Source organism: Dendrobium catenatum, unplaced genomic scaffold (genome assembly GCF_001605985.2).
Source record: "Dendrobium catenatum unplaced genomic scaffold, ASM160598v2 fragScaff_scaffold_133, whole genome shotgun sequence".
In the NCBI taxonomy this organism is placed as follows: Eukaryota; Viridiplantae; Streptophyta; class Magnoliopsida; order Asparagales; family Orchidaceae; genus Dendrobium; species Dendrobium catenatum.
Genome location: NW_021318595.1, coordinates 3,315,773 through 3,340,307, shown reverse-complemented (window position 1 = coordinate 3,340,307; position 24,535 = coordinate 3,315,773). Strand labels below are relative to the sequence as shown.

At 37.8% G+C, this 24,535-nt stretch overlaps 1 protein-coding gene across 1 annotated transcript in view; it reads left to right on the top strand.

Moving 5' to 3' along the window:
• Window positions 1-23,634, top strand: part of LOC110114621 (cysteine desulfurase 1, chloroplastic) — a 28,120-nt gene extending 4,486 nt beyond the window's left edge. Inside the window, exons 8-10 of the mRNA XM_020847554.2 lie at window positions 21,377-21,476; window positions 22,193-22,351; window positions 23,057-23,634. Coding sequence (XP_020703213.1) covers window positions 21,377-21,476; window positions 22,193-22,351; window positions 23,057-23,221 — 424 coding nt within the window. The 3' untranslated portion in view covers window positions 23,222-23,634. The remainder of the gene's footprint in view (window positions 1-21,376; window positions 21,477-22,192; window positions 22,352-23,056) is intronic.
• The last annotated feature ends 901 nt before the right edge of the window (window positions 23,635-24,535 follow it).

Sequence of the window (24,535 nt, the reverse complement as noted above, 5' to 3'; positions counted from 1 at the left end):
CCTAGACTGGCTGGACTGGTCCCTTATGGACCGGTTTAACAATTTTTTACAAAAACCAACATCTTGAATTTTTGAACAAATAAAGCAATAGCAAGTTAGAATAATAGACTAGTTTAATAGGCAGATGTATCATTACTCATTTTAATCCCGAGACCTATCCATTTGCCAATTCCAATGAAAAATTGTCATCATACATACATGGCTGTGGCCAGATTAAAATCCACCTTTAAAGAATTGTTTTTGTAAAGGCAAACTTGGTCTGTTGATGCATTGGATTAAAACAAAAAGAATGGGGCAAAGAAAGTCAATTTTTAGATTTAAGTTCAGAATAGCATTCTTCCCTATTTTAACAATCATTCTCGTTGGGAATCTCTGAAATACACTCACGCTTTATGTTTTGAAATGTTTAAGGAGTGTTATTTCCGTTGTCACGTTGATGCTCCGCCTTAAATAATAAACCTATAGGAGGAATTTTTAAGATTTTTATGGACCTGAAAGTTTTATATCTAAAGTCTAGTTTTAAAGTTTATATTATCTTTTTTTTTTCTATTTTGATACTGCTGGTATAATATTCATATTAGGAGTTTAATATGCTTTAGAAATATGACGGTGATGGAGTAGAGCTGAGTTGAGCATACTATGGATTCAACTTAGTCATACTAAAAGTTGTTCATTTTCGGTTTGAAATGGAGCCAAACGAGACTTTAAAATTCTGGAATAAGAGGTGTAACTATGCAAATAAGATATCAGAACTAGAAAAGTATCTTTCACTCATGAATAAAGAAATAATATATCACTACAATTTAAGTAATTAAATAAGCTATACAACACCAACATCAAGCTTTTATCCCATTATATGTGGTCATCTACCCAAATCTTCTTTTTTTTTTTTAATTGTCTTGTTAAGAGTCTTATTCTCATTTAAATCTAATAAAAAATGTAATTTCTAATATTTTCTAATGCAGTCTTTTTAGGTATACCTCTATGTTTCTTAACATAGGTTAAATCTAATACATCTACGCTTCTAATCGGGTCATCGAAAGGCCTACGTTTTATGTGACCAAACTATGTAAGATGACTCTCTCTAATCTTATCTTCCATTGGAGCTACTCCAACATTTTCATGTATATACTCGTCTCGCATTTTTTCTCTAAGAGTGAAACCACTCATCCACCTGAACATCCTCATCTCTGCAGCACTTAACTTAATTTTATGCTTCTCTTTTACCAACATTCTATGCCATAAAACATCGCAGGTTTCACCACCATCTTATAAAATTTTCAATAAGTTTGAGGGGTACTTTTCTATCACACAGCAAGCTCAATGCATTCCTCCACTTCAACTATCCAACTTGAATTTTACTAATAATATCCCCATCTATTTCACCATCACTTTGAATAATAGAACTAAGATATCTAAAATGTGAACTCTTATTAATGACTTGATCGCCCAAAGTTACAATCTCCCCACTTGATTTATTATTGCTAAAATTACACACTATGTATTCGATTGTAGCTCTACTCAAACGAAAACCTTTAAACTCTAAGGTTGACCTCCATAATTCAAGTTACCTTCAACTCTCACTCTAGTCTTATCAACAAGAAGAATATCATCATCAAACAACATACACTAGGGTACATCCTTTTGTCAATGTCTTGTAAGAACATCCATGACTAAAGCAAAAAGATATGGGCTTAAAGCTGATCCTTGACGCAATCCAACTAAAATAGCAAAAGACATGGTCAAACCACCTTGTGTTTGAACACAAATAACAACTCATGCATACATATTCTTAATGACTTTTTTTTTTTTTTGAAGAAATGCTAGAAGCAATATTATTAAATGAAATCTAGATACTAAACAAACTATGACAAGAAATACTTGTTACATTCCTCCTTTAACAAGTTAAAGAAATTTGGAGGAACCTTATTACTATCTAATCTATCCCAAATGAAATCCGAATTACTAGCAAGGTTAGCACAATAATCCGCTAACTTATTGTAATCCCTATTCACAACTTGAATAATTACTTGATTAAAATTTCTCAAAAAGAAAAAATCACCTTGGATGGTGCCTTCATTCATGAAGTCCTTTTTGCTAAGCATTTCCTGCACAAACTTCATTACATTGAAGTTATCTCCTTCTATGATAATACCTTTTGCCTCATACATCCAATCTTGAACAGGCTTTCTCAATGATAGAATTGCTTCCAGCTCCAATATCGAACAATCCCGGTGAATGCCTTTAAATCCAAAGGCAAATAAAAATCTACCTTTACAATCTCTTATAATCCCGCCAACTCTTGATTTGTATGAACTATGAAGGACTGCATCAACATTAAATTTAATCCAATCGGTTGGAGGGGGGTTCCAAGTAGAAGAATTCAGCCTAAGCCGATTAGAATCCCAGTTGACCGAAGTTAGATTAAAGGCATTTGAAGAAGAAGCAAGGCTGACTGCATTTGCTACTATCATATTAACACTATCCTCTTTGCTTCCATGTATCATTTTATTCCTACTTTTCCAAGTCAGGGATACCACCGGACAATATAATTTGCCCATAAAAGAATTAGATTTAGACATAAATTGCAATTCCTTATAGCAATTATCCAAGCTGGAAAAAACAGGAAGTTTATAACCCCACATGTTAATAATTTTGATAACTTTTTGAAGGATTATACAATGGACTGCTATATGTTCAACATTTTCCACATTAACACATCCTCTCGGACAACCATTGTAGTTGATAAGTCTTTTATACATGAAGAATTCATTAGAAGGAATTGACTTATGCTCAAGTCTCCACCAAAACAATTCCACCCTTGGGCTTAATTTAAGGTCTCTTAACCATTTCCAATTTTTATCTTCTTCTTCATAGCTTCTATTGTGATCTGTAATCATACCAGACAAAGTTTTACCTGAATACTTGAACAATAACTCCCTCTCATCAGCAGGAAGTTCTCTATGAATAGGAATAGCATTGATTAATTTAACAAGTTCTTCACCGAAAACTTGTTTTAACTTCAAAATGTCCCAGCTGCTGCCATCATGGATAAAGGCATTTAAAGTACCTTGATCTTCTTGAAGTTCAGCCACAAAAGTTGGCCAACACTGAATACTCTTATCTAATAACCAGATGTTCTTTGACGTGTTAACTTTCTTACCATCTGCTATTTTCCATCTCATTACTTTTTGCAGAAATTTAGCTCTATTGATGATCTTCCAAGTGGAAGATCTCCCTTTAGAATTTTCTGAATTCCATAATTCTTCCCCATATTTAGCAATCAGAGTTCTATTCAGCGAAGTATTCGGATTTGAAATAAGACTCCAAGCAAATTTAGCCCGCCAAGGACCAAATTTTCCAGCAGCTGAAACCACACCTTGCCCTCCCCACCTTCTTGGTTTGCCAAAGTTTCCCAATCAACATAATGGAGACCTTTGCTTTTGTCTAGTTTCCTCCAAAGGAAATCTCTACTCAACTTATCTAATTCATTTAGCACTCCCATTTGAACTAAAGAGTGAGTAGAAATGAATATAGGTAGAGTTAAAAGAGATGATTTGATAAGAAGAAGCTTGCCTGACAAAGTAAGAGACCGATTTCCCCATGTATTTAATTTATCAAAAGCCTTTTCAATCAAATACTGAAAGTGTGCAGCAGATAATCTTCTCAATGCCATTCTTACACCCAGATAGTTCAACTCCTTCACTTCTTTAAAGCCCATAACTTTAGTAAGAGCTTTAAATCTACCTCTTCCAACAGATTTCCCAAAAAGCATAGATGATTTCAACACATTCACCTTTTTCCCCGTCCAGCTACTATAATCCTTCAAGATCTTTAGTATTTTCCTTGCACATTTACGGTTTGCTTCAGAAAAAAAGATAGTGTCATCTGCATATTGAAGATGGGAAATTTTTTCCGCTGAAGGAGCAATTTTGATGCCAATCTTTTTACCTCTTTGATTGAATGCTTCACTCAAAAGCTGCGAACACATAATGAACAAAAAAGGAGACAATGGGCAGCGTTGCCTGAAACCACATTTTGCCTGTATCCATTCTGTATTATTGCCATTGATAATGATAGAATATTTCGTATAAGTTACACATTGAAGTAAATAATTTGAGAATTTCCAAGGAAACCCAAGGAACTCTAACACTTGCTTCAAGGTCTCCCATCCCATACAGTTATAGGCCTGTTCCATATCCACTTTGATAGCCATCAATCCTTTTTTTGCTTTAGAAAATCTAAATTTATTAAATATTTCTTGAGTGAGCAAGCTATTATCAGATATTGATCTACCTTTAACAAATGCTACCTGATTTTCTGAAATCAGTTTAGGAATAAAGGCCATCATTCTATTCAATAGCATCCTTGCTATTATCTTGTAAATAGACTTACATAGACTTATAGGTCTATAGTTGGATGGAATTAGAGGATTTTTCGACTTTGGAATTAACACAACGGAGGTTTCCATCCATTCTTTACTCATAACTCCTACAACAACAACAACATCAAGCCTTTATCCCACTACGTGGGACTACATGAATCCTTTTTTCCATTGTGTCCTATTAAAAGTCAAATTCTCGTTTAAATCTAATAAATAAAGGTCATTCATAATATTTTATAACCAAGTCTTTTTAGGTCTACCCCTACCTTTCTTAACACAAGTCAAATCTAATACCTCTACTCTCCTAACCGGGTTATCGGAAACCGTCCCGCAAGGCGTGCGTCACGCGCGGCTTCCGCCTAGGCGGAAGAAATCTCCGCCTATTTGCAATTTTTGCCCGTGAACCGGTCCCGCCTGGACCGGTCTAACATAATGATTCCAACTCTTCTTTTGTGAATTCAGCCAAGAGAAAGCTCATATCTTCTGCTCCCAGAATTTCCATGAAACCTCTGCCATCCTGTAAGATTGCATCTTCTATCTTTCCATTTGTCTTTAAAATACTTCAACAAAGCTTCTTCAATTTTACTTTGCTTTTCCACAAGAATTCCACTGCAATCCTTAATTTGATTGATAAAATTGTTGTTCCGCTTGACTGTAGCAATCCCATGAAAGTATTTTGAATTTGTATCACTCTCCTTCATCCACTTAACTTTAGCTCTTTGTCTCCACCAAGTGCTAAGCCGACCCAAGTTAGAATTTAAATCTATTACTTTAGATTTCAGCAAACAGATTTTTTCATCACATAAACTCCCTGAATTGGCCTCTTCTTCTTGCAGCTCCAAGATCTCTTCCTTCAGCTTTTCCTTGTGTTTATTTAGATTTGAATGTTTTGCCTTACTCCAGTAGAAAAGAGCCTTCAGCGCTCTTTTGGACATCAAATTCAGCACTTGAACATCATCTCCTCCAGCAGATTTCTTCCAGGAACTGGCCACTACTGAATAGGATGCTGGAAAAGTGGCCCATATCTCTTCAAATTGAATCTGCTTTCTTTTATTAAAACCTTTATTAAAGATTTTAATCAAAATAGGACAGTGGTCTGAGGCTATTCTCCCCAAATGACGAACCACCGCTGGTTGTATCATTGATAAAGCAATCGATTTTGAAGACAACGGTCCAATCTTTCTAAGATCCTTGCTCCTCCTTTCTTGTTATTACACCATGTATATTTCGTTCCTATAACTCCAGTATCATGGAAATCACAATCGTTCATTAACATATTCATATTTTGAGGTACTTGTGAGAACACAAACCTCTTGCCACCCTTTTTTTCTTCTTGAGATAACACAAAATTAAAATCACCACCCATGATGAAAGGAAGATATGTGTCCGAGAAAGACTCAAGAATTTTCCATAAATTTCTTCTCTTGTAAACTTCTTTGCTTCCATAAGCTGTAGCCACGAGCCATTTACCTTTACTTGGAATTTTGAAAATACCAACTATCACTTGTGAAGATGCATTGATCACAGAGAAAGAACCAAAACTCCGTTCCCAACATATCAAAATGCCACCTGACATTCCATCAGCTGGAACACTAAAATAATCCCAGTTAACTCCTATCAAGGAATTGATTTCAATTCTGTCCACCAATGAAATCTTAGTTTCCACCAATCCAACTAAAAAGATATCGAATTCTTTTACAAATTCCCCAAGTATTGAGAGGCTTCTTTTTTCCTTGCCCCTCTACAATTCCAAAATGCAATGGAAGTCATTTATGATTAAAAATGGGATTGCTCCCATTCTTATTCATCTTGTTCAATTCACCTTTCCTTCTTTGAGATAAAATGTTGTCCTTGCCCAATGATTTAAGTTCTTTATGAAGCTTCACTTTGGCTTTAACAGATTCTGTCTCTTCCTTATTTGGAGCTGAAATCTCATTTGGCTTAACTTCAGGCAACAATTCTCCTTCTTCTATTTCAGCATCATTTGATTCAATTCCAGGAGATTCCTCTTCTCCTTCTATGCAAGAATTGAGGATGCTAAATTTGTTAGTAATTTCTGTAGGTTTCACTGCACAACCTACATTCTCATAATCAGCAACAACAGGATTGATAATCTCCTTCACAATGTTCTCCTTAATCAATTCAGACTTCCCATTGATGTTTCCAGCTGAATGACATAATTCAACTACCTCTTCATTCACAGTTCCAACAACTGCTTCTAAGTTTGGAACAGGATTTCCTTTTGCTATTTGATACACTTCCTGCACCTTATTAAAGTCTGTTGTCCTGACAAAAACAGCTTTAGTTTTGCTTGGCAATATTGCATTTTGATTGACAAAACCAGATCTAGGCAAGAGTCTCCTCCTCCTATTGTTCTTGACCAGCGTCCACGGACCATCTTCCTCCTCATTACTACCTTCCAGATGAATTGAAATTGATTCAATACCCACACCTTCTTTTAAAGGATCTTTCTTTAAGCTTGTAGAGTTCCCTTCCTTACAGTGTTCCAACAGATGCCCCACTCTACCACATTTAAAACAAACTGTGGATACCTTCTCATACTCCACCTTCTGGAAAAACCGACCACACGATCCTTCCACCCAAACTCCTGAAGGGAATTGTTGGTCTAGAGCCATGCGAACACATACTCTAGCATACTCTCTTTTGCTCTACTGAAACATATTGCCATCCTTTCATAAGCATTATTAACCTTTTTTTTTCTAGAATTCCCTAGAGCATTTTTCTTGTAACTTTATCATATACTTTGTTTAAATCAATAAATATTATATGTAAATCCTTCTTATTTTCTCCATACTTCTCTATCAAACCTCGGCTTTGTACCTGTTTGGCTTTGGGTTTTCCCTAAATGTATAGCTTTCATTGTAGACCTACCAGGTATGAATCCAAATTGATTTTGAGAAACATTAGTATCATGTCGTAACCTATGATCAATAACTCTTTTTCATAGTTTTAAAATGTGACATTAACTTAATTCCTCTATAATTCACACACTTTGGTGCATCACCTTTATTCTTAAGCCTTTAGCAAGTTACTTGTTGAACGACAATTAAACTTGTTTGTTTACATAACTAAACAAACTTGGTTCATCTATTATTAGAGTTTTTAACAACAGTTCAAACTTGTTTAATAATTAAATGTTAATAATTAAATGGAACGAATTAGAACGAGTATTAATTAAGTTTAATTTAAGCTGTTCATCGAGTGCATTGATTCATTTATAAGTTATAAACCCATGCAAAAGTTTCAATGTCTATTTGAAGGCCTATGAGTTTAGTTTGGAAGGACAAGTGATTTTTAATGGAAGGTCTATATGATTTTGGTTTGTTTAATTGTGTGCATGTTATCTCCATTTAATGCTGTTTCTGTAATTTGTTGATTAAGATCGAATTAACTTAAGCCTCGGTTGCTTAGATTTATAATTTCAAGCATTTCCTGTTTTTAAAAACCATTTCATATAGGTTGTCAACAAGATAGCAACTTGATAGGATGTGCTTGTAGAAATCAAAGAATATATGGCTGAATTTTAATTTTAGCAATCTCAAGCACTATCCACAAGAACAATGGGGAATAACAAGAGAAAACCTTTTTCATTGATGATATTTGGAAGAAAAAATAATAAGATTTAAGGGATCTTCAATTGGAGAGTGTGGACCTCCGAAGGAGCACCGCTCGCGGGGGTTCGAATGCAGAGGGTACGGCCGCACTATCCCGTAGGACAAAACGATCGCAGGCCTCTACGCTCGACACGAACGGGTCGATGGGAGGGCAGATTGGATCGCGCATACGACCACGGCGGTCAGGACACGTGGCGGCTTCGGGACGGACGGCGGCTGAGTGCGCCACGCGGCGGCACCGGACTCGCTCCGAGGTCCGCGGCAATGATTGCCGCGGTAACGGCTCACTTGCCACGTGGGCGGCGATCCGGAGCCGTCTGATCGAGCGCCATCAGACGCGGACGGCGGGGATTGAGGCGGTCAGAAACCCGTCCGACAGAACTGAATACACGGTTCGGATCACCCGCGGTATGGCGTGATCCGAACCGTTGATCCTAAGATCAATGGTTCAGAGACCTCGCAGACCAAACCACGCCCGATCCGAAACCCTAATCCGTTTTTGGCTTCGTTTTCCCAAACGGCTGGACCGAATTGCATAAAATTTTAGATCTATGTTCTAGAGACGAAGAGCATCCATGGGGGGGGGGTTTGAATTAATGTGCACTAATCATGGTGCTAATTAACCCTAAGTGTTCTAGACTAGGGTTTGCGATATACCTTAATCCACACGGTGGATTCGGGAGTTCTTGGTCTCGTTGGACTCGTGGGATCGTCTAGAACAATTCTTCTTTTGAGCTCCGACGCCAAAACAGCCTGGATCGGGTGGGATTCAGTCGAAAGGGCTTCACGTTCGGGTTCGCCGGACTTCTCGTCGCCGGCGACTCGAGCAGGTCGGGATCCGGTCGGGAAAGGTGGAGGGAAGGTGCAGGAGTTCTCACCGAAAATTTGGAGGCCTCAGGTGGTCTCTCCAAAAAGCAAGAGCAAAAAAAGGTCCCTCTAAACCTAATTTTCTTCCTATTTAAACTCCTAAACGGCAAAGGGACGGCTAGGATCTAATCTAAATGAATTTAGGAGGGAAATTAGGCTTAAGACCACGGGATTTTGAATTCTAAAACGTTAGAAATCAATTAGGGCGTTAAATGGGATTAAATTTGGATGAATTTGACCAAAATAGGTCATGTTTGACCAGGCAAGACTAGATTTGACCAAGACATGAGTCAATCCAGTCAACATGGTCAATTAGACCCAAGTGGGTGGAGGATTGAGCCACGGAACCCATTAAATTAATTTAAAATTAATTTTAGGCTTAAAGGACCCAAATTGGTCAACCATGGTTGACTTGGTCAACTAGGTTGACCCAGGGTCCGAGCTCGAGCTCGACACTCGACTCGACCCACTGAACCCAATGGGGATGGCCATAAGGTCTGGCTTGGTCAATTTGACCAAGTCAACTCTCTAGGCCCCGGGTCTAGGCAAAATCGAGGTCAACAGAGAGGAAGGTTTGGCACTCCCGAATCCTCAGCCATCGGCTAGAGCTCGATCAACCTAAAAACAATCTAATTTCAACAAATAAGATATAATCCTAACCCTAGGAAACAACCTACTTAAAGCATACAATAATGATGTAATCGGAAACAACCACTCTGAATTTTCCCTTCTAACCAAGTCTTAATTCCCTTCTTCAATTGGCTACTGGAGCCCACCCCAAACGGGTGGAAGTTATTGGTCGGATCTTCTATTTCGCCTCTTATACACCAGTGTCGATCTAGGATAGGGGTGTAAACAAGTCGAGTTGAGCTTGAGTCATGACTAACTCAAGATTGGCTCGTCTGCTAGATCGGGAGCTCGAGTTTGAGCTCAAGTTGAGCTACAAGAGTGCTCGAGCTTGGCTTGTACAAATAATGCAAGCTCGCGAGTTGGCTCACGAGCTCGTTGGAGAAGAAGAAGAAGGCATTCAAATTCGGCTTTTTCGCGTGGAGTGTGGATAGTGAGTCAAGGCGTCTATGTTTTTTTTTTTTTTTTGGGGGGGGGGGGCGGGCTAATTGGGGGGGGAGGAGACGTCTAATTTTTTTTGGGGGAAAGGAGGCATCTGTTGCCTTTTTTTCATAGGAGAAAAGACAGAACCAATCAATGACAATAATTTTCTCTAAAAATATAATGGTAGCAGCTTTTCTTTTTTTGGGAATATATATATATATATAAACTCTTTCAACTCTACTACAGCTTTAACTTTTTTATATGTTGGGAAATTACTATAGCTATAATTATATTAATTATTTTAAAAAATTCTAACAATAAGTCGAGCCAGCTCACGAGCTCATGAGTCGAGCCTCGTCAAGCTCGAACTCGAACTCGTTTAACAAACGGGCTTGATCTTATGCTCGAGCTCAAGCTCGGCTCGCGAGCTCATTATCGAGTCGAGTTTGAGCCTATTTATGAGGTTGCTCGGCTCACTTCCACCTATAATCCATGATGGACCGGCTGGATCGATCTAACAATACTCCCCTCTCAAAGACCCACCTTGTCCTTAAGGTGGAAAGGTGGAAATTGATGCTTCACTCTCTTGTGTGACTCTCATGTGGCGTCAATGTCAGGTACATTCTTTCATTTTATCAGCACTTTCTTGAGCCCATCCTCTCCATGTCGTACCTCTTTTAGCTCCAGTGGTTCTAATACCACTTCCAAATATTTTGTCAGTGTCATGAGTAACTCTGAATGGGGGGCATGATCCCCTATAACTCTCCTCAACTGTGACACATGGAGCACTTAATGTATAATATTGGTTGGGGGTAACTTCACGCAATAAGCTACTGTTTCAATTCTCTCCAGTATCTCATAAGGAACAAAATATCTCAGGAGTAACTTCTCATTCCATATGTTAGCTATCGTCCTTTGTTTGTATGGATGAAGCTTCAAGTATATCATTTCTCTTATCTCAAACTAGATGTCCTACCTTCGCCCATATGTCTGTTTTTTCATGATTTGTTGATCCCTCAATAAGTGCTTTTTTAAGTTATCCAACACCTTATCCATCTCCTTCAAGTACTGCTCTACTGAAGAGACTGGCGTGCTACTTTCCCCAATGTACACCAAGTGAGGTTGGTCCCTTCCGTACAACACTTTGAAAATAGTCATTTGGAAAATTGAATGATACGAAGTGTTGTACTAGTACTCTGCCCATGCAAGCACTTGACCCACAATCGAGATGTCTATGAAGCAAAACATCAAAGGTACATCTCCATGCACCTGTATACCACTTCTGTGTGCCTGGTCGTTTAGGGGTGGTAAGCGGTGCTTCTCTTCAGCATTATCCCCTGCAGCCTAAACATATCCCACCAAAATTGACTGAGGAACATCTTATCTCAGTCTGGCACTATAAATTGCAGTATCCCATGTAGTCTAACCGCCTCTCTGATGAATGTCACTGCCACTGTCATTGCCGTGTAAGGATGTCGTAGGGGAATGAAATGAGCATACTCGCTCAATTTGTCAATCACCACCAAAATCACCGTAAATCCCTCAGATCAGGCTAACTCATCTATAAAATTCATAATGATCTCCCACACTCTATCTGGAAGAGCTTGGAGTTGCAGTAATCCTTCTGGAGTCTTGACCATATATTTTCTCCTATGGCATACCTCACATCTAGCCACCACATCCTTCACATCCTTATGCATCCCCTTCCAATAATTTTGTCGCCAATCTTCTGTATGTCTTCTGCACCCCTGAATGACCCCCAACAACGCTCCCATGAAACTCCTGTAGAAGTTGTGGAATATCGACTGAGGTCCGTGACTCCGTGGCAGCACAAACATTCCCTGGTACAACTATCTCTCCCCGTCTAAGAAATAGCTGAGGTGGCTATTCTCATCCCTCAGTAGATCCGCCATAATCCTCCTCAGCTCCTCGTCCCACATACTCTGCTCCTTAATAACCCTCCAATTCAACATCAGCGGTACGAAATAGCTAACTTATGTAGCTCCCCCTACACATTTGAACAAGGCATCAACCGCCTTGTTCTCTAACCCCGATCTAAACTGGATCTCAAAGTCATATCTCAATAGCTTTGAAAATCACCTTTGATGCTCCTCGGTTACCATCCTATGCTCTAATAGGTATTTCAAGCTTCTATGGTTTATCTTGACATTGAAATGTTGCCCCACCAAGTAAGGTCGTCATTTCTGAATGGATAACACAATGGTCATCAACTCACTCTCATAGATTGACTTCAACCTAGCTTTGACTGTCAATACCTGGCTAAGTAAGTTATGGGTTTGTGATTTTGCATGAGTACTGCCCCCAATCCACACCTTGATGCATCAGTCTCTATCATAAAAATTTGGTTGAAATCTAGTAAGGCCAGGACCGATATTGTGGTCATGTTCTTCTTCAGTCTCTCAAAGACTCGGGTAGCTGTCTCTCCCCACAAGAAGCTATCCTTCTTCAGCTGCTTTGTCAGTGGCCATGCTATGGCGTTGTATCCCCTCACAAACCTCTTGTAGTACATAGTCAACCTTAAGGAACCCCTCAGCTCCCTCTGATAGCGGTCATTTTAGCATTGCCTCAATCTTGGTTAGTGGCCACCTCCTCCCGAGATACGACGTGCCCCAATTACACCACACCAGGCTATGTAAAACAACACATCTTGAGGTTAGCCCTCAATTGATATTCCTGTAATACCTCTAATACCACCCTCAAGTGTTTCGAATGCTCCTCACCCAACCTGTTGTACACTATGATGTCATTGAATAAAACCCTTAAAAAATTTTTAAGTTATGCTCGGAACACCCTGTTCATGAGGGATTGAAGTGTAGCAGGGGCATTAGTGAGGCCAAAAAGCATCATCAGGAACTCGTAGTGTCCCTCATGTGTCCTGAATGCCATCTTTGAGACATTCTTTTCTCTCATCATGATCTGATGTTACCTAGACTTAGATCCATCTTCGTGAATACCACTGCTCCACAAAGCTCATCTAGTAACTCATCTATCACTTGAATAGAAAACTTGTCTGGCACAGCCTCCTTATTCATGTCCTGATAATTCACACATAAATTCCAGCTCTAGGGCTATCAAATACTGTTCACGGGTCGGGTTCGGGTCCAACTGTACTTTGACCTGACAAATTTTGACCCAACCCGATTCTGGGTTCGGGTCACTTTTACGAACCCGAACTCGATCTTGTTCAGGTTTGGGTCAACCCGACCCGACCAGGAATGCAATAAAACAGCTTCATTTTTTTTTGCATCTTGATGGCAGATTTTCATCACAAAACACTTATATATATTCTTAAATAATAATTGGCAAGTGGTAAAAAATTAAATACAAGCTCAAATTTTTTTTTTACACAATACATAACATAAATCTTAGCTTTGTTATAAAAATTGGTTTAATTTTAAAAATTCTGATAATTGGGAAATATATAAAGTGGCTCGTAAGGATGCTAAGAAAGCAATATGCAATGCAAAGGCATTAGCTTTTAGTGATTTATATAATAGATTAGATACTAAAGAGGGAGAAAGATATATGTATAAGTTAGCCAAACAGAGAAAAAGGATTCATGTAGCCGACCCCACGTAGTGGGATAAAGGCTTGATGTTGTTGTTGTTGTTGTAATACATAATATAGTAAATTACAAATACTAAATTACATAACATAAATTACAACTTACAAATTCTAAATTACAAACTCTATAATCTAAAATTACAAGCTAAAATTAAAAGTTAGAAGCTCAAATTCATAATCTTTAGTCTTCAAGTTGCATTAACTGCAAAAGACAATGTTTTACAAGCTTAAAAAATCTTAACCATACATAATTCTTATTTTTGATTCATGAGACTGTGCAATTAAAAAGCTTCAATAAATAGCTCAAGTAAACCCTCAAACTCATTCAACAATTAATAAAAATTGAGCAAATATTGAATATTTGATATTTCTAAATTCTAATTATCTATTAGACTATTACCATCCAAGGCGGCATTCAACAATTTGCACTTTGCATTTAGCTTAATAGAGTTATAGAGTATTTGCTCTTCATCAAAGCCACCTGGTTGCAATAGTCTATTAGATATACCCCCAACAGATCTCACTTTTAGTTTAAAGGGTTTCTCATCATAGCTTAAGCTTTATTAACAGTCAAACGCCCACAAGCAACAACCTACAGCCCACAGCCAACAGAGATAGGCCAACTGGCCAACATGATAACAATAACGTCATTACAGTTACAGCAGGTCAGCACTCAGCAGTCAACAACCATCACATTCACTGATTCACATAGTTCGAGAAAGCCATAATAGCTTAACAAAGTTTGGGTAAATGGAAAACCTCAAAGAGTCAAAGGCGCAAACAACAGGACAACCGGAAACAACAGCAAAAATACCATAACAGAAATCAAAAGTTCAAAACGAGTGATAACTTATAAAAGCATCCAAACATAAGTGCATAACAACTTCAAGTTCACTTATTTGTCTTTACGAACTCCATTAATAACGGAACTATCCCCAGCTTCTCCCTGAACTTGCTCAACTGTTAAATTTAGAATATCCTTCGTCACAGCTTCAAATTCAGGATCACGTAACACTGCTACAAATAGAAATATAAACATTGATTAAATACTTTTCTGGTAGAATATATTCATTTAAAGGTTGAATGATATTGCACCAACCCTGATCGCCATACAACCAATCTTTTGTACAAACCAAAGCCTCAACAATGTCATGTTTTAGTACACTTCGATACTGATCTAGAATTCTACCATTATTGATGAAGGCACTTTCGGAGGCCACTGTTGTTATGAGAATATACAACACGTCACGAGCCATTGCAGAAACCTTTGGGGAACCTATACTGATTGCCTTTCCAAAAATGTAATATATTTAGCTCTATTCTAGTATCAAGTTTGGGTTCATCGAGATACATTTCCAATTCTGATTTTTTAGGCATAATGACATCGTCTTGAAATGACTCAAAGTCCTGTTTGTGAAAGTTATGGTTGAAACTTGAAAGATAGAGTAACTACATATAATATATGGAAAAACAGTTGCAAAAACACAAATACATGAAGAAACTATGACTTTATTACAATAGAGGAAGAGCTACTTGATACATTAGAATGTCTTGTAGTTGCACTTATTCCATGGGGGGGGGGGGGTTTTTTTTTTTGCCTGTGTCATATAAAGCCTAAAGTAAATTTTTTATAAGAAAAATAAGATATTGATGAATAATTATTCATTCACTATTTTTACTACGTGTAGTATATTCATAAAAAAAATGGTTACATAATTTATTGATCAATTTTTTTTTGTCAAAATGGATATTAAAATTATTGTATTTAATTTGAGATATGTGTAATATACATTTTAATTGAATTTTTTATGTTTTGCACTCATTTTAAAGCAATTTACATAAAAAAAATTAGCATTATTTTTATAAAAAATAAGACCTAACAATTCCCTAATTTAACATACAAGAATATGCTTTAAACTTTGTTCCGAATAGTAATCATACTAATTTTCACAATAACTTTCTTTAAAAAAATTTTACTCTTGCAACAATATCATATTACATTCCCAAACCCCCCCCCCCCCAGAATAAAATTTCTGGCTCCGCCACTGACTTATTCTAACCTCGGATGCAAGATTCCCACAACATCTTGTGTAGTTTTCAAACAATGTTAACAATTTATCTTTTACCTTTTTAAGTTCATGCACATAATCACCCTCATACAATCTTCTATAACACCATTCAACGAATGCAAACTTGTATCGTGGATCAAGAATGACTACTATTGCTAAAATCACACTAAAGTCCGATCAGTACTTCTCAAATTTTGTTATCATCCCTAAAGCCATTCTTCTTAAATAGTCAGGGCCATCAGACAACTCATGTTTCAATGCTGCATAGGCTGTTGAAATGCATGGAAAATAAAGATTCGCTGTTGGGTATTTGGTGTATGATATAACACACGTGATATCATAGAAAGGAGCTAAAAAGTTAGATATAACTTCAATCCTCTTCCATTATGTACAAGTTGGACAAGATTTATAGTTTGAATCAACCACCTAGGCCCCTTTAGTAGTAGATTGTGCTTTCAAGTATTATGAAAGTGGAGTTCCACCTTGTCAGAACATCTTGCCATAAGCCCTTTCTTGTTTCCAAATAACTTTGCTTAACACAATCAAGAAACTTTGTTTCCTAGCCTGATGCCATTTAATATATTTTATAATGTCTCTTATCTTTGAATTTGAACTGTCAATCTCCTTCAAACTCTCCAGGACAATTATATTAATAATGTGAGCAGTACACCTGATATGAAAAAACTCTCCTTCACTTAGAAGAGCACTACACAAATTAAGTTGATTTCTTAAGATGTCTATGCAAACATTATTTGAAGAAGTATTGTCCAATGTGATACTGAAAAGTTTAGAGTCTATTTTCCATTCAAACAACAGAGATTGCAACTTCTCAAACAATGATATACCGTCATGAGGAGGTGGCATGAAAGAAAAACTAATGACCTTATGTAAATGCCAAGCATTATCAATAAAATGCACAGTTAAACAAATGAATCCATCAGTGTTTATTGATGTCCATAGGTCTGATGTAACAGAAACTTTGCTATTGCACTTAGATATCTGTGATCGAATATGAGAAACTTCTTTGGTGAATAGTTTCTTGCAATAATTCCTAACGGTATTTCTAAAAATAATTGCACATCTCGATGAACATAGGTTAAAAGTGCTCGAACACCTACCCATTCGATATATTGAAAGGGCAAATCATGCATAATGATGCAAGTAGTAAATAAATCATGAAATTTAGTTGAATCAAACTTATAATCACTCATAGAAATGGATGAATTCGAGCCGGTTTGCAATATGAGTTTTCCTATATCCCTTCTCTTGCAATTTTGCAAATGGCGCCTTATGTTACTAGTCCCATTATTGCTATCACATAGATATAATGCACTACATTTCTTATATTTGCACATTTGTTTACCATCTTTAGGGTTAGATAACATCTCAAAATGACCCCAAACCAAAGAAACCAACCTTCTACGCTTCTTAACTATTATTGAACCATCATTACATGCATCATCAGATGGCTCAACCACTTTATCAGAAATGCCCACTTGCTCGTTCTCATCAAAAAATAACTCAGGAATGGTGTTTGAATCCTCCATCTAATGAACCAATTAAACCACATTACGCGGAGAAAAAATAATGTATTAAAAGTGCAAAAGTTAGAGCAGCAAGAACAACTATTTCATGTTCAATAATCACCATATATCCCCAATTCCCACTCTCCATTGGCTACCACAAAAATGCAGCAGCAAGAACAACAATAACATCAGAAACATCATGCTGCATGTATTAAAATTACAACAATTACAAGCTTACAACAGTCAAAAGAAAAAACCCTAACCTAACTTTTTTCCATATACAACAAATTTGTAAAGCCCTCAAATTTGTACAACCCTTCAACAATATAATTGTCAAATGTAAATTGAGGAAGCATAAAATATATAAAGCCCTAAAAATCAAACATAAAAAAATGAAAAAAATTTGTTGCCCTAACTGTAACTGGCATAAATGCATAGTAAAGTCCCAAATTGAAAGTGAAAAGCCGAAACTCGAAAGGCCCGAACCCTTAAGATAGAGGATCCAATGAGAAATCTCAAAACAACAAAATCGAAAGTGTGAATAACCCTAACATCTAAATGCCAAAACTCAGAATAATATAAATGATAATACCGCAGAGCCGCAGAGGGACAGAGTGTGCACACATCAAACTACAAGATTAAGATAGAGGAAGAGGATCGAACAAGTAGAATTGAAGTAGGAGAGGAAGGCAGCACAACAGCGAGCAAAGCCGAACACAGAGAGACCGAGACGAGAGTCACGAGATTGCAAAAAGTTGAAATGAAATGAATATTGAATTAGGGTTATCGCTATACGTCTAAATAAATGAAATGAATATTGAATTAGGGTTATCGCTATACGTCTAAATGCCAAATGGCTAAACCGCTAAACGGTTGACGCGAAGTCGCGAACTGGTTCCCGCATCGGGTCAATTTTGGGTCTAAAACGGGTTTTCGGGTTGACCCGAACCCGACCCAAAAATTGAAATGGGTCAAAATTCCCGAACCAAACCCTACCCGTTTCGGGTTGACTTGAACCCAAAATTTTCAGATCTGGTTTGAGTCGGGTTTTCGGGTCGTATCAGATATTTACACCTCTATCCAGTGATCAAGACTAGAAAAAGGACTCACGCTCGGCCTGATGATCCTTTCCTCCAACATCTCCCGAATCAGCTTCTCAATCTCATCCTTCTGGATTTGAGGGGTAGCGGTAAGACCTGACGCTTATTATTGACACCCCTTCCCTTAGAGTGATGGCATTCTTAAGCTCCCTCTGTGGTGACAATTCTTGAGGTGGCTGAGAAACCTCACTGAATTGTTTTATAAGTGCTGTGACGGCTGTGTTGCAAGAGGGATTTTTCCCTTCCTCCAATTGGATCCCGTCTAAGCTCTGCAATTCCACCATAAATCCTCCTCCCACCTCCTGTAAGGTTCTCGTCATGGTTTTGAGATACACCATGACCTTGGATAACCTTGTATTACCCTTGTTCACCACCTTTCTTCCCTCAACCACTAACTCCATTGTTAGTGATTCCTAATTAACCTTGGTATCCCTCAAGGTCGATAGACATTTCATCCCCATGATGACATTAGTTCTCCCTAACTCTAATGGAAGGAAGTCCTCCCTCACTTGAACTCCCTGTATGGTCATAACTACCCCCTACACACTCTTCTACCCATCTCCACCTTTCATGTGTCCATCATCACTCCATAGCACCATGTGTCCACCAGTTTCACCCTCAATTGGCCTATAACCTGCTTCACTGTCTATCAACATCACTATCTCCTTTTCTGATGATTCTCGTCACTTTCGTGACGTGGTTTTGAGTGAATCCCACCACTAAGTTCAAGGAGACCTCTGTCATGTCTAAATGCAGCTCTTCCTTCTCCTCTACTAATTCCTCACTCCCACCTCCCTTCTTAACTTCATCGTTATCGCAAACAGTGAGAACATGAAGAATTTGGTCCTTACACTTGTGCCCCAGTGTATAGCTCTCATCAAATCTAAAACACAGTTCCTTCGCCCTCTTGTCCTGCAGTTCCTTCTTAGTGAGCTTCTTGAAGTTTCTCCTAATTTTCCCTCCTATAGGCTTCTCCTTCAGGGTCTCTCAAAGGATACCCAGTGTTGGTCCCTTGAGTACTAAAAAGGTGGTGGTTATCCAGTACAAGCCTCCAGAACTACTGCTTCTGGCCCTCCTCTCCAGGTGCTTATAATCCTTCACTAACTGGGCTAGCTCCATATCCTCTCCCAAATCACGGGGCCTCATAACTCTAACTGTCGCCCGAATCTCTAGTTTGAGCACTTTCATAAAGTTTCCCTCTATACCATCTCAAAATGTCAATCCAGTCGGCTAGCCAAACCTCTCACGTACCCCACCCTTGACCCCTCGTGCTTAAGAGCAAAGAGCTGCTCATAGAAGTTCTCTCCCTTGCTGGTTCGGAAACGTTCGAACAAGCAACCTTTGAACTCCCTTCAACTCTATGGTCTGCCTCATGTCTCTCCAATGGTTCCAAACCAATGCATTCTCCTCCAAATTCAAGTTAGCTGCCGTCAGTCTCTCCTCCTCCATCAACCCATTGACGGTGAAATATCTCTCCACTTTGTAGATCCACCCATGTATATCCTATCCCTCAAAATAGGCATCCTCATCTTCCTTACCCTTGGATCTTCTTCGGTCCCCCTGATTCCTTTATAACTTCCATTACCGAAGCGGTTGGTTCCTCCCAAGTATCTCGATCATCTCTTCCACCCTCGTAATCAAACCCCTAATCAAAGTCCCCCATCCTCCTTTCAAAATTAGCATCTCTCAGATCATAATCAACCCCCTTCTTTCAAATTCAGCACCCCTTCGTTCATACCCGACCCCCTCATGCCTCTCTCTCCATACCTCTTACCCATTTCCTCCCTATGAATAGGATCTAGAGGAGGTCTTCTCTCTTCTCCCTCCAAGATCTCCACATCGTGATCATCCCTTCAGCTACCAGAGTTTGCATTCCCTCCTATCGACGCTCTTGCCTCTGATGCTGCCGGTTGGTTGTGAAGTTCCAACACCTTCTTCACTATCTCTTCTAGGTTGGAGAACTTATCCTCCATTGATGAAATTCTGTCCTCAACTATCACTTTGATTTGACTCATTTCTCCTTCAAGACGTTCTTCCAAGGCATCAACTTTCTTGGCCACTATAGATGTACCCGAATCTTGGCCAAACAACAAAAACAGTGAATCTGGCCTTCAAACAACATAAATCAGCACTTTGGAGGGGAAAACACAGTAGAAATCAGCAAGGAAAGCCCTCTTTCAGTTCAAGACAATACTTTGATATCAATTTGATAGGAAGTGTTTGTAAAAATCAAAGAACCCTTAGCTGAATTTTAATTTCAACAACCCCAAACACAATCCACAAGAAGAACTATGAGGAATAACAAGAGAGAATTTTTTTAATTGATGATATATGGAAGAAAAACAAACAAGATACAATGGATCTTCAATTGGAGAGGAAGATCCAGCTCTCCCAAATCCCAAGCCGCCGGCTAGAGCGCGATCAACCTAAAGAGCAATCTAAAGTCAACAAATAAGACATAATCCTAACCCTAGGAAAATAACCTACTTAAAGCATACAATCATGATGTAATCCCAAAACATCCCCTCTGAATTTTCCCTCCTAACAAAACCTTAATTCCATCCAATTGGCTGCTGAATCCTACCTCAAATGGGGCGGAACAAGTTCCGCCTCTTATACACCAGGGCCCATCCTGGACCGGTCCTAGACCTAACACAACATTTCAAATGGATCATTCAATTAAGCTTTCTATTAGTTAGAGCTGAATTGTAAAACAGCCCCCTCACATATATGACGTGATCTCCGTTCAAATTATTCTTCGGATGAGAAAAGCATGGCAAGAGAACATCCCAAAGACTTTGAACTCAGACTGGATATTTGTCACTAAATTCGGAACTCCAAGAACACATGTTTAGGACAGCAGATGCAGGAAAGAAACCTTCATTGCTTCTTTCAGGTGTTTTATTTTGTTCCATCTATGTCAACTTTGCAATTTTGCTATTTGTTTCTCTAGTAGTGTCATTATCTTCTTTATACCGTGGGCATGCTTAGTAGTATGCTATAGTTCCTAAAAGGATATAATTAAAAGTTGTTGTTTGTTTGCCTTGAGTCACCTTTTCTAGTTTTGCAACGTTAATGCGGTTTTTGGGCTTTTTAAGTACTTCTCTTCTATTCCAAGTTAGTTTGTGCCATTGATATGCTTATTATTAAATTTTGGCAGGTTCGAAGCTGGAACTCCTGCTATTGCTGAAGCCATTGGACTCGGTGCAGCAATTGAATATCTCTCTGGAATTGGCATGCAACGAATCCATGATTATGAGGTGAGTTGATTTTGCACTTTAATGTTAGAAGGGAATATGGCTAGGAATCAGAAGGAAGATAAAAAAGAGAGGAAAACATGATAATGTGGATAATGTGAGGTGGCATTTCAAGTTGTTGGAAAACAATTATTCATCAAATCAATCTCCAGAAAACATTAAAAAGTGATACATAAGCGATCTAATTGATTCTCAAATCAAAAGCATTAACCTGTGTGAGTTCCCTATTGATATACTTCTGCATAAGCGCTTACCAAGGCGTCATTATTTCATGAGTTTTTTATTCCAGATCCTAGATTGTTGACTTGTAGATCTTATTATTGTTTGTCATAGTGCTGCCAGTTTTCTATTAGACGAGATTTTTTCCTAGGTGCATGCATTCATCCTTCCTTTCCAAGAAGTACAATGGACCAAAGAATGGGGGATCTAATAATATATTTGATATTATATATAATTTAGCTGATTACTTCTCTAGAACTTTTTTCTGAATCCAATGGAGATTTCAGGGATGATTATTGAGTGAATATTAATTATTATTATTATTTCTGCTTGGGCTTCGTTTAGTATTTTCATTCTACATTACCATCAATTCTTAAAATTCAATTGTTTTTGTTTTTTTTTTACCGTGCTGCTAATATTATTAATTTCTTGTTTTGCGTATGCATTGTGATTGAAAAGATTTCTATTTTATGTTGTCCTTTCATGTTTCCTAATTGTAGAGGGAGCTGGCGGATTATCTTTATTACAGCCTGACTTCTATTCCGAATGTACGGGTCTATGGTCCTGCTCCTTCAGAAATTATTCATCGTGCTGCTCTTTGTTCATTCAATGTTGAGAATATTCACCCAACAGATATTGCAACAATTCTTAATGAGGAGGTGTGTGCAAAGTAAAAGTCTATTTTGTACATTTTGTTGTCATTTTTGCTCTAGCAATTTAAATCGTCACTTTTATTTTTATAATGCAAAAGTCGTGATTCAGAACCTTCTCTAAAATGCAAGTTGTTGAGTAACCAAATAGAAACGAGTATTGCTGCATTGGCCAAAGAAATCTACTTAAAAAATAAATGAGGTCCACTTGTTTAGGTGCCTAATCAAAATGAAGATTGTCATGCACTTCTGCTTGAGGAAAGTCTTTTATTGAGTTTTTTGTGTAGATTTGTTTGAGGCGTAGCATTTCTCAATAGAAAATTTGTTGATCCTGAACAAAACTAGAGATGAGTCATTATAGCCGCCTCTTAGTTGCTTAACAGGATCAAAACCTTCAGCTTATATAATTCCCAAGATTTCCTTTCCCACCCATCCAATCACATAGACATTTTTTTTTTCTCTTTTGTCCACAACCTTTTAGCATGACAGAACATATGAGTTGGATGAATGACCATTGAAGTACTCGAGATGAATAAGTGGGTTGAACTGAACTTGGCTGCTAGGTTTGGATGAGCAATGGGTCAATTTACTTGGTTAAATATGATTACACTGCTAGTGGTCAAGTCTGGTTGGGAAAGTTCGATTCTGGGACTTAAGTAATACTCTCTCTTTCTCATATATAAGTAATACTCTCTTTCTCATATATTTATACAGTATGGCGTGGCCATTCGATCGGGTCATCATTGTGCTCAGCCACTCCACCGGTACTTCGGAGTTAATGCTAGTGCTCGCGCAAGCCTTTACTTCTACAATACCAAGGAGGAGGTGGATCACTTCATTGAGGCTCTTAGAGAGACAATCAAATTTTTCTCCATATAAGTAGCTAGCTAATCTGTGATCTTGTAATAATTCTTGCGAACTGTAATGTAAATAGTATAATAATTTTTGCTTTTGGGAAGGAAATGTCCTCATCATTTTACTGAACTTCTCCAGTCTTTGTGAAAATCAGGTAAATTTTGTTTTAAACATAGCAGGTCAGTTCCCCTAGTTTAGTGTGATGGATACACTCAGCTTGAGGACCTTTACGTACTGCGGATTATTCAGCTAAAGGTCAGCAAAGTTACACATACTTTTGGTCAGTCTTGTCATGGGATGTTGCTATGTTGTTTCCTGCATCTCATGTCAGCATATTGATAGGTTGATCTATTTGTTAAATCTTATGATTAAATGTGTTGTAGTTCTGGCATAGGGAACATATTTCACTTGAATATATAGATTGTTTTTCTGAACAATTATTGTCTTGCAGTAGCCAAATATAAACACATTCATTTATAATTCCTCATGTTTAATTCTAATTAGATGTGATCAATTGTTTATTAAACAAGTGGTTCTTATTTAATTATAATTGCATATGATCAATTGGGTATTAATTGGATGGTTTGTTGCTGATTATCTTAACGAGTACAGATTAAGCGAGAGTTGCTTCTCAGATTTAATCCCCTTATGTGAGCTTTTATATAGCACTGTTTCTTTATAGGCAAAAGGTCCATCTCTTTATCGACATGAGTAGTGGTTCTAAACCACCACTTAGGAAACTACTAATCTTTAACTTACAAGTCAAAGTGATTAAACTTCTGTTAACTCAGTAGCATCATAATAGTTCATTTGAATAAGTAAACATTCAATTGTATGGCTTTCATGATATAACTAAGGATTATCCAGTACATGTTGGATAGGATGTTATTATCAAAGATGGGAAATCCATTTAGGCCACAGGACCCTTTTAAGAGCTTTCGGATCACACACATTCCACATGTTGTCTAGATTTGCAGCAATACACTAACAATGTTGAATTAAGATGGAAGAAGTGATATTTTCTTAAAATTTTCAGGCACAATTTGATTAATCCGATGGCCATCAAGTCATAAGGGCTTGAACATAGGCTAGTTCATGCAATTAATAATAAGAAACATATTTGTTAAAATTTTTTTTGAATTGAAATCAAGATAAATTTATAAGATATCTGGATCCAATCATGCATGGATGCGTAGGATCAGTTTACCTCCGATTCTCCATTGCTGCAAGGCCTTCATTTTTGTAGATCCAGTTGCAGATTCAGCATATCAAATAGCATCCACTCTAGGCAACCATTGATGACATGCCTTCTTGTAGTATTTCTTTTTATTATTTTGT